General features: G+C 37.0%; 1 protein-coding gene across 1 annotated transcript; it reads right to left on the reverse strand.

Moving 5' to 3' along the window:
• Positions 1–5637: 5637 nt before the first annotated feature.
• LOC115966470 (receptor-like protein 50) lies at positions 5638–8132 on the reverse strand. The gene is made up of 4 exons (XM_031085703.1): positions 8030–8132; positions 6160–6624; positions 5827–6067; positions 5638–5674 (listed from the first exon to the last, which is right to left on the reverse strand). Exons 1-4 carry the CDS (start codon positions 8130–8132, stop codon positions 5638–5640), a joined length of 846 nt encoding a protein of 281 aa, XP_030941563.1.
• Positions 8133–11770: the final 3638 nt, after the last annotated feature.

Raw genomic sequence — 11770 nt, forward strand, 5'->3', positions numbered from 1 at the left:
TTTATAGTAAGAGGGTGTGAATAATAAGACCCAAAAATAAAGGAAGATGAAGGGAAAGAGGAAGAATGATATTAATGTAGAGGGTAGTGGGAAGATGAAAAGGTAAGGGAGGGAGAAAGATTGAAGAAGTAGTGGGGAGATGAAATGGTAAGGGAGAGAGAAAGGTTAGAGAAGTGTAAATATTAAAAAAATAAATGTTAAAAACAATTATAAGAAAATTTAAAGAAAAAAATCATTTTTTTTTTAAAGCTGAAAAGGCTCACACAAAACCCTAAAACTGAACTGAAAAAGCTTTGGGTTGAGCTTGATAGTGGAATTAAATAAATAAGAGGTAGGCTGGATTAATTATACAGATTTATTATAGGGTGATAGAGGAAGTAAATAAATAAGTAGTGAGCTGCATTTATAAGGCTGAAAATTGTAAAAACCATTTTAAAATTGTAGGACAAATTATATTTTAAAAAAGAAAATAAAAAAAAGAATGACGTGGCAGCTGATGTAGCGCAACGTGAGAGCAACAATATTAAACGCTATACTTCAGCTTTTAGTAATATATAGATGTGTGAGTTTTTGTTCTTGGAATATGTACAACAATGAAGGAAAGCTAGTGAGCGAACTGAAATAAAGAATAAAATTTTTGAGTATTACTAAAATTGTATTTCCGAGCTCTAAATTTTTACAAAATATATTAAGCTCTATTTATAGAGTAGGAAAGGTTCTAGAAACCCCTACTCTAACTGGATCATAACAAACAATCTAGCTAAGCACTACTCTATAACTGTATTGAAGAAATGTGGAAGGATTTGAGCTTTGTGGAACTGCCTAAGCAAAACAAATCCAGACTAAGGCACTTTGAAGAGAGAAGAAGAGAATTCAAACACTATGTTCAAACAATACCGTTTCTGGCTAGTGTATTAACTTCGTGAATTAAGCTTGTGCAAAACGACGCCATTTGCAGCTAAACCAAATGTCATCGTTTTGATCTAGATGACTGTTGGTTACTAGCCGTTGCTACAGCTGTCTCTTCTTCCTCTTTCTTCAACACATTTGAATTTGGTGGTTCTTCTTTCTTCGAATCACTTAACTCAAAACCAGTCTTCCTTTCTCCATTTCTAGACTCAGAATTTCCTTTAACATAATGCGCATAAAAGGTGTCAAAATAAAAAAGCTAGCAAATGGATGAATCATTTTTTCTTTTTTTTGACAAATGTGGTTGTAGCTTTAATTTATTTTTATTTTAATATTGAACACAAATTGTGGTTGTAACTTGTAGAAGAACAGCAATATTTAGAAAGTGTTACTATATCAAATTTGTGGGTGAGGTACAAATTATATATATATATATATATATATATATATATATATAAAACAGAAATAATCACTAAATGAAAATAAACTTGGGTTTTTGTGAGGCCCAAACAATTGAGCAAAATGCCACTGTCAAATACACTTTAACCGATTCTAGGCTCTAGCATAGAGAGCTTTCTCTCCCACGCAAATCAAATCACTCAAAAGTAACCACCCTTACAACATACTGAACATTTCATTTCAACCATCATCTTCTCTAACCCCATTTCCATCATCATCAACAAAGATGCATCATAGAAAAGAAAATCATAAAAAAGAAATCAACTCTAAAAGCAAAAACTATTAAAAACCCCAAAAAAATACATACTCCAAAAAATCCACCATAAAACCCCAACCGTACCAAATCCCTTTGTAAAACCCAACCCAAAAAATCCATCACAGAAAAATTTTCCATAATAATAATAGGGTAATATTTGTGCTAAATATGATGGTTCTTGTACCTCTTGAATTTCTTAATCTCTTTCAGCGTGATAAAGTTTCTGAATCCAATGGATATTTTTGATAGAGTTAGTTTTCTCCAATATTTCAATAATTTTACTTTTTAAAAAATGTAACATTTAGTGTTCTATTTTATGGACAAAATAAAAAGACAAAAAGTGGAGTAGTAGTAATTTGATCATACTATATGTGTTTACAAAATTGAAAATTGCATGATAATGTGAGTAACATAGATAGGCTTGTTTCATGTCTACTAAAAAAAAAGTACAAATATCATTTTGATAAACAAATCAACAAATATCCTTCAATAATTGTTTGTAAAATTGTTTATGTCTCTAACATTAATTTTCTTTTAAATATGCCAAGAGGAAACCACAGGATAAGAAAACATGAGAGAATTTCTTTTACAATGGTTCTACAAGAGAGTGAAAATACTCTTCTTCTTTTTTTTTTTTTTTTTTTTTTTTTTTGGATACAAGAGAGTGAAAATACTAAAATATGATAAAATTTCATAATTTATAGTAATAAATAAGAGAGAGGAAACTAAAACATGTTATATTAATTAAGATAGTGTTTTTTGAACTGTTAGGTTTTTTAGAGATCTATGGTGGATAAAATTTATATCTTTTGTAAAGTTACACTAGGTGTAACTTAAAACCATCTCTCTCTCTCTCTCTCTCTCTCTCTCTCTCTCTCTCTCTCTCTCTATATATATATATATATATATATTGCAAAAGTAACTAAATTTGTGCAAAAATACCATATTTCTAATCAATTTTTTCTCATATAAATCTTATAAAATTGACATCAAAACTTCATTATACTGAAATAATTATTGAATTACTTAAAATAATTAATATAAGAAAATATATTTATTTATCATATTAGTAATTTTTTTTTGAGAAAAATATCAATAATCTTTTTAGTTATATAGAATAAATACTACAACATTGGTTATATATATAATGTCACTAAAAGAAAATTAGGAAATCTAAATGATTATAACTAATTTTAGTGAATTCACAAATATTTAATTTTTTATAAATTTTGTTACATTGTGGTCAAAGCGACTAAACATGAATCCTGTCGCCCTCCTTCACAACAAGGATCGAGGTAGCCTTTGACTTGGGGGCAACTCCTCGAAAAATTTTTTTCTTTAAAAAAATATTAGAGTATATACTAGGTATTAATTTTAGCAAATTTTTATATAAAATTACACTTTGCCCCCTGAATAGTGATAATTCTTTTAAGAGTGATGTTATAGCTACAAATATTTCTATAATATTTTTCCAAATTCTTGAGATAGCAAATTCTTATTGGTTCGCATATAAGCTCACCACTTGCACTACTTTTTTACTTACCAATAACCACTCCTCACATCAATAATTTGAGATATGATCATTTAATCCATTATCTTTATAATTAACTTTCTACATCATGTAGTAACAACAAGTGTTTAGAAGCTTTTTATTTTTTATTTTACTTTTAATGTCAAAATCTTCTATTCATCCCAATTCAAGGTTTATGCATTTAGGTTTATGCCTTTACCAATCACTGAAATAGCTGAAAGTTGGATGAGTCCTAACACACACACACACACACACACAAAAGCACTCAAATAGCATCAAATACTAAAATACAATATATAGAACTTAGACTATAGTAGTCTAAATTTGTCATTTGTGCTATGTAATTAAACTGGATATTAATATTTTAAATTCATTTATTTTCATATATTAATTATGTATAGGTGCTAATTTTTTTTTAATGGGAATGTATAGGTGCTAGTTATTTTTTTATTTATTTTATTATTTTTTTTTTGAGAAGGTGCTAATTAGTTATGTACAATGAATAGTGATTATTTTTATAAGATTTATATTGCAAACAATGGATTTAGAATATGGTATAAATTGTATTGTTCTGAGTCTTGACAGCAATTGAAAAAAAAAGCACAACAAAAGATAAAATTAAATTTTATTACACGCAATCAAGAATAAAAAAAATAATAATTGTAGGCTTATATTAGTAGAAATAACTAAATATTTTTCAAGTCATTCAAGCAATTTGTTCTTATTCCCATGCTTCAACTGTGTCAAACCTTGTAAGTTTAATCTTTGGATTATTTTCATTTTCAATATAAGAAAATTCTATTTGAATATACTATTTGGTTTTGTATTATTTCACAGTTTCACTCACCCAAAACAGAACTTTCTTACAAGATACTTTAGAAGAAGGAATGGTACCTGAATTATGGTGCTAACACATTTCTTCGTGATTTGCTTTTAGACTTGATTCTTGAAAAGGAGCAAGTGCCATTGCCATTCTAGTTTGAAGCAAATTGCTCTTATTAGAATTTAAAAAACCACCTTCAACTGAGTAGAATTCATGACACTGCTAGCCATGGAAGCATCTTCCAAGATAGTACAATTTATTTGACATTTTTAATACTTAAGAAATATAGAAGCTACACACAATAGATGAATTTTGAGCAAAATTATTGACCACCCTTTACTTGGGGAGCTTGTCGCCGTTGAAACTTCCTTTTCAATTTGGCTACTCCAACTGCAACCATCACTTAAATTTTATCGTTCATGTTGCCCAAGAAACGGAAATAGATATACCTCCAAGATCTATTCAAGAGTAAAGAACCCCAAAATACCCAAAACCTTGTAATAAATCCAAGTCCTAAGCTCGTATAGAGTGAAGTTATTGCAGAGCCATCTTGGTTTTCTTCTTCTCCTCTCGAACATTGTGGATCTCCGAATGATTCATTGTTCGAGCATATCTTTGAAAGCGGAATTCCACAAAGTTGAGGATTCCCTATGTAGGATGCGTTATCAAATCTATGGAGCAGGAGACCACCAGAAATTACCCCTGACAACTTGTTATGTGTCATGTCTAAAATTGCAATCGAGTTGGGATGGTGCATGAATGTTGATTCCTTGATAAATCAAGAGACTCTAGTTCTATCATTTCAGTGATGTTTGGTGGGATAGGTCCGATCAAATGATTTGTTGACAAATTCAAATCCTTCAATCCGACGACGCTCATAACTTCTTTAGGAATTTGTCCCGTTAACTTATTGGATGAAAGGTCAAGTGATTTCGCAAAAGGAAGAAATTTTGGAATATATAATGGTAATAGATCTGATGAGGAATATACATGAAGGAATGATTGTCCCTAAAGGAAGTGTCAACAAAGGCGCATCGTGGAATGGTTCCAAATAAATTATTTGAAGCAATGTTCAAATATTTCAAATATTTTAGTTGGCACAACTGCAACGGAATGATTCAACTAAATTCATTATATTGAAATGCAAGAATCATTAGGTTTTGTAAATTCTCACCAATCCATGTGGGTATGCTACCCAACAGTCTGTTCTTTCCAAGATCCAAAAACACCAAGGCAGTGCAATTTTGCAATGATAAAGGCAGTTCTCCTGAAAGGCGATTCCTGTCCAATTGCAGTGTCCTAAGATGTATTAATTGGCCAATTGAGTTCGGGATTTGTCCATAAAGAGAGTTATTGGCTAAGTTTAAAATGACCAAATTTTATCCATATTTTCAGCAGTCTGGAATCTCTTCTAATAAATTATTTCCGGATAGATCCAAATAAAAGAGAGTTATTTACAGACAATACTGCACATAAGTGTGAAATTGTTCCAAAAAATGAATTTGCAGCCAAAACCAGTACCCTTAAGTTGGCAGAGAAGCCAGGTAGGGGACTGTTAAAGCTGTTGGAACTCAAGTCTAGTGGTGAAAGTTGGAGTTGCGATGATAAATTTGGCACATATCCGTGGAGAAATTGAAAGACAAATTCATATTCTTGGTCCTAGAAGACAGGTCCCAAAACCAATCTAGCACGATATCTACAATTCCAGCATTAGAGATATCAATGGAAGAGAAATTCTTTTGTGATCAAAGCCACCATTGAAATTTTGTGCCTAGTTGGCAAGACCCCAAACCTATGGTTTCAAGCTGAAAGGGTGGAATCCAGCTTGGACTCACTTTTAACACCAACCGATTTGAAGATAGATCTAACACTTGCAAGCTTCTAAATTTTTGCAATTGAGCTTCCGTGATGTTACCCTCCAAGTGATTCCCAGCCATATTCAAGACAACGAGTTGCGAGAACTGTGCAAGACTTTGCTCTAAGGATCCATTCAGTCGATTGTTGGAAAGATACAACTCTCTCAGTGATGAAGAAGTGCTAAGCGGCAGGCCTTTCTTTTGAAACAAGCCTAAAGTTAATGGTATTGGACCTTCAAGATTATCATTGAGAGATCAAGAGAAGTGATTCAAGTGAGAGAAGTCAGGTTCCCAATAGCATCCGGGATCAGACCTTGTAACTCACATCTTGAAAGATTAAGGTAAACAAGACTATGGCCAATGTCAAACAACCAATCTGGTATTGTAGAACTGAAATCATTATATGAGAGATCAAGGATTTTAAGAGAAGTAAAATTCACATGAGGCAAATTTTGAGGAAGTTTGTGAAATTTACAAAAGAATAAACTCAACTCTACCAGAGTAGGTAGCATATTTACTGCATCAAGCCAATCATCTGCATTGCTAAGATCAACACCACCCAGATAAAGAACTTTCAAAGAAGAAAGACCATAAACCCAATTGAGGTTGTCGGCTTTTAAAGAAAAGCAGTTTCCACTCAAATCCAGAACCTCCAAGTGTGAGAGGTTTCCAAGATTAGTGGGAATGGTTCCTCGAAAATTGGCATTAGATAGGTTGAGATATTCTATATACTGAAGAGAACCAATAAACTCTGGAATTGAATCCTGGTGGAAATCGTTGAGGCTCAAGTCTAGGAATTTCAAATATGGTAAGTCCAGCAAAGGACTTATCTCACCTTGCAATATGTTGATTGGGTCTTTACTGTGGAGATCAACAATGTAAGTTTAGAAAACTAAAAACTTACATTGTAATACCCCGCATATTTTTTTTATTTGAGGTTATTACATTTCTTTTATATATAGTTGATGGGCCATAAGTACTTTTGTTAGTAACTGCAACCCATTACCCTATTAAGCCCATATCTCTGATTCGTTAACTACAGGGTAGAGGAAGAGATAAATCAGGGTTTCATAAAAAGGGTTTCATCACTAAGGAGGCTAGAAAATGTGTTTTTCCCTTGAAATTTAGAACACATACAATTAAAGAGAACCAAATTCTACCCAAAAAAGAAGAAAAAAAGAAGAAGAGAGAGACAACCAAAGAATTCCAGGTATGAGTTCTCATTTGTTAGAATCAAAGAATTAAAAGGTTAGAACCTTATCATGGAATTGGTGGTGATGGGTAGATTGCTTAAAAGGGGTGTTAATGTATATTATGTTATGGGCTTTAGGCCCAATTAGGTTACTTGTATAGCACACTGGTACTTGTACTACACTCTACTTGTACTGCACACATATGCCTCCTATATAAAGGCAGTGATGTATATTCTTTAATTTATGAAATACAATACACTTATTCTGTATTTCTAACATGGTATCAGAGCCACTGCTCTAATCTTTTGGTGTGCCGCTCTTAAGCAGTCTTGTCTTCTTGGGTGTCCTCTGCAGCCGTTTTTGTGAGCAGCACCGCTGCCTTCACCGCAACTCCAGTACATCAAAGACCACTGCCTTGCCGCCACCACCGCTTCCGCATCTCCGATCAGACCACAGATAGCATCATTGGAAAGTAGTCTCTCCGATCTGCCGTTCTGTAAAATTTCGTCTTCATCGGACCTTCCACGCACCTCCACGCGCCACCAGAAATCTCGGCATCATCTGCACGCGCCGCCACACGCCGCCAAAAATTGTCACGCGCCGCCACGCGCCTCCTGTGTCAGTCACGCGCCTCCACGCGCCACCACGCGCCAGACTTTCCGCTGACGTCATCATCTGTTTGCTTACGTCAGCCCTAGCTGACGTCATCTGCATACGTCAGCGCCACATCATCTGCTGACGTCATCTGTTGACTTTGACCAGGCTGACCGTTGACCGTTGACTTTTGACCAGAGTTGACTTTTTGCAGTCCGGGTCCTCCTTACCCAGTTTTTCGCGTAGATTTCATTTTTGCGCTCCATTTTTGCATATTTTGCTTCTAAATGAGAAATAAGGACAGGTCTTCTTCTTGCAATAATCGTCGCCAACAATCCAGCAAACGTCTTTGCAGTTTTTGCAAACGTTTTGGCCACAATATTGAGACTTGCTATCGTCGCAACAAACCAGCTGTGTCTGTATCCGCTGCTACTGTTGCTAACACTGAGAGTGTCCAACCAATGACTCCCATCTCTGCACAGTCTAAGTCTTCAGGACGCACTTTCACCATGTCCACAGATGACCTTAAAAACATCATCGCCAATGTCATTCGTATGGTTGGTAATGCATCTTATTCCTCTTCTCTCTCAGCTTTATCTGGTATGTCTCCTTCCTCTTGGCTTATGGATTCTGCTTGTTGCAATCACATGACTCCTCACTCGTCCTTATTTTCTGAACTTAAACCTGCACCACACCCTCTTAATATTCACACAGCAAATGGTTCCACTATGTCTGGTCATAATATAGGTTCTGTTTCAACCGCCAATCTCTCGGTTCCTAGTGTCTTTAATGTTCCTGACCTTTCTTACAATTTATTTTCTGTGGGCCAATTAGCTGAGTTAGGTTATCGCATTATCTTTGATTATTCTGGGTGTATTGTGCAGGATCCAAGGACGGAGCAGGAGCAGGAGACCCAAGCTCAGGGTTGGGGTTGGGTAGCTCGTCTTCAACCTGTTCATCTTCCACCTGTTCATTAAAGGGTGAACTAGGAAAGGGATCAGTGATATCTGGTGGTTGGACAGAGAAGTCTACAAGAGAATCAGCAGCAACAGCTAAGAGGGCACGGACAGATGAGATACGAGCAACCGGAGCAAAGGTCTCTTCATAATCAATCTCATACTCCTGTGTAAAACCTTTTGCAACAAGACGAGCTTTGTAGCGCTCAATGGACCCATTAGAGCGAGTCTTAATCTTGTAGATCCACTTACAACCAACCACAGATTTCCCGGGAGGGAGTGTCACCAAATCCCAAGTATGGTTTTTAGATAATGCATCAAGTTCCTCTTTCATTGCAATCTGCCATAAAGGGTCAGTGGAAGCCTCACGATAGGTGTGAGGCTCATGTAATGTAGCAAGAGCAGTGTAACAATGATAGTCAAGTAAATGTGTAGGAATAGATCTTACTCGAGTTAAGTGACGAGGTGGAATGTCTTGTGCAAGATCCTCAGGCGGAGCAGGAGCAGGGGACCCAAGCTCAGGGTTGGAATGTCTTGTTGCTCCTGTTTCTGTTGTTGCAGCTGCTACAGCTTCTTCACTTCCTTCCCTTGCACTTTGGCATGCTCGACTTGGTCATGCATCTTCCTCTCGGGTACAACAATTAGCTTCTAGAGGTTTGTTAGGTTCAGTGGCTACAAAAAATTTTGATTGTGTTTCGTGCCAATTAGGAAAACAACCAGCTTTGCCTTTCAATACTAGTGAATCAATATCCACTGATATCTTTGACCTTATTCATTCTGATGTTTGGGGCCCTTCTTCTGTCTCTAGTATTGGTGGGTCTCGATATTTTGTTGTGTTTGTTGATGATTACTCTCGCTATAGCTGGATTTTTAATATGAAACATCGTTCTGAATTATTGCAAGTATATTCTAATTTTGCAAAAATGGTTGAAACTCAGTTTTCCAAACGCATCAAAATTTTTCGATCTGATAATGCTCTCGAATATACTCAATATGCTTTCCAAGCTGTTTTACATTCCTATGGCACTATTCATCAACTAACTTGTCCAGGTACCTCTCAGCAAAATGGTAGAGCCGAACGGAAACTTCGTCATATTCTTGACACTGTTCGTGCTCTTCTTCTCTCTGCCAAAGTTCCTGCTCCTTTTTGGGGCAAAGCTGCTCTTCATGCTGTTCATACTATTAATCGCATTCCGAGTCCGGTTATTCAAAATCAAACTCCATATGAGCGCCTTTTTGGGTCATCTCCAGACTATCACCACCTTCACTCCTTTGGTTCTGCTTGTTTCGTTCTTCTTCAGCCACATGAGCATAACAAACTTGAGCCTCGGTCAAGGCTTTGTTGTTTTCTTGGCTATGGCGAAACTCAAAAGGGGTATCGGTGTTATGACCCTGTCTCTCATCGTCTTCGTGTTTCCCGCAATGTTGTCTTTTGGGAACATCGCCTCTTTGTTGAGCTCTCTCACTTTCGTGCCTCCCTATCTTCCTCCTCTGTTTTAGATCTTTTTCCAGATGAGGCACATATTCCTTCTGTAGCTGTTCCTGATCCTCCTGTAGTTGCTCCTGATTCTCTTGTAGACTTCTCTGTCCAACCACCAGATATCACTGATCCCTTTCCTAGTTCACCCTTTAATGAATAGGTGGAAGATGAACAGGTTGAAGACGAGCTACCCAACCCCAACCCTGAGCTTGGGTCCCCTGCTCCTGCTCCGCCTGAGGATCTTGCACAAGACATTCCACCTCGTCACTCAACTCGAGTAAGATCTATTCCTACACATTTACTTGACTATCATTGTTACACTGCTCTTGCTACATTACATGAGCCTCACACCTATCGTGAGGCTTCCACTGACCCTTTATGGCAGATTGCAATGAAAGAGGAACTTGATGCATTATCTAAAAACCATACTTGGAATTTGGTGACACTCCCTCCCGGGAAATCTGTGGTTGGTTGCAAGTGGATCTACAAGATTAAGACTCGCTCTGATGGGTCCATTGAGCGCTACAAAGCTCGTCTTGTTGCAAAAGGTTTTACACAGGAGTATGGGATTGATTATGAAGAGACCTTTGCTCCGGTTGCTCGTATCTCATCTGTCCGTGCCCTCTTAGCTGTTGCTGCTGCCCGTAAATGAGATCTTTTTCAGATGGATGTCAAAAATGCATTCCTTAATGGGGATTTACATGAAGAAGTTTATATGCAACCTCCTCCTGGTCTCTCTGTTGACTCAAACAAGGTTTGTTACCTTCGACGTGCACTTTATGGCCTTAAATAAGCTCCACGAGCTTGGTTTGCCAAATTCAGCTCTACCATCTCTCATTTGGGTTACATGGCCAGTCATTATGATTCTGCCTTATTTCTTCGTCGCACTGATAAAGGCACTATTTTACTTCTCCTGTATGTGGATGATATGATCATAACTGGTGATGACCTCAATGGCATTCAAGAACTCAAGGATTTTCTCAGTCAGCAATTTGAGATGAAAGATCTTGGACATCTCAGCTACTTCTTGGGTCTTGAAATCACTCATTCTACTGATGGACTTTATCTTACTCAAGCTAAGTATGCTTCTGAACTCTTGTCTCGAGCTGGACTCACTGATAGCAAGACTGTTGACACTCCAGTTGAGCTTAATGCGCATCTGACTCCCTCAGGGGGGAAACCATTGTCTAACCCCTCTCTTTACAGACGATTGGTTGGCAGCCTAGTTTATCTCACAGTTACTCGTCCAGACATCTCCTATGCTGTTCATCAGGTAAATCTGACTCCCTCAGGGGGAAAACCATTGTCTAACCCCTCTCTTTACAGACGATTGGTTGGCAGCCTAGTTTATCTCACAGTTACTCGTCCAGACATCTCCTATGCTGTTCATCAGGTAAGCCAGTATCTGTCTGCTCCACGATCAACTCACTATGCTGCTGTTCTGCGCATTCTTCGATACTTGAAGGGCACCCTCTTTCATGACCTTTTCTACTCAGCTCAGTCTCCTCTTGTACTCCGTGCATTCTCTGATGCTGATTGGGCAGGAGATCCTACTGATCGCAGGTCTACTACAGGTTACTGTTTTCTCCTTGGTTCTTCTTTGATTTCTTGGCGAAGCAAGAAACAAACTTTTGTGGCCCGCTCCAGTACTGAAGCAGAATATCGTGCTCTTGCTGATACTACATCTGAGCTCCTTTGGCTACGATGGCTCCC

The sequence above is a fragment of the Quercus lobata genome, chromosome 11 (assembly GCF_001633185.2).
Source record: "Quercus lobata isolate SW786 chromosome 11, ValleyOak3.0 Primary Assembly, whole genome shotgun sequence".
Classification (NCBI taxonomy): Eukaryota; Viridiplantae; Streptophyta; class Magnoliopsida; order Fagales; family Fagaceae; genus Quercus; species Quercus lobata.

Excerpts from the sequence above, each read along its gene's own strand:
- LOC115966470 (XM_031085703.1), bottom strand. The coding sequence starts at position 8,132 with ATGGTGAAAGTGCGTCCTGAAGACTTAGACTGTGCAGAGATGGGAGTC. Across the intron at positions 6,625-8,029 it reads AGCGGATACAGACACAGCTG|ACTTGAGCCTCAACGATTTC; the intron begins GTTTGTTGCGAC and ends TGAAATTCCTAG. Across the intron at positions 6,068-6,159 it reads TTACCTTAATCTTTCAAGAT|GTCCAATACCATTAACTTTA; the intron begins GTGAGTTACAAG and ends ATAATCTTGAAG.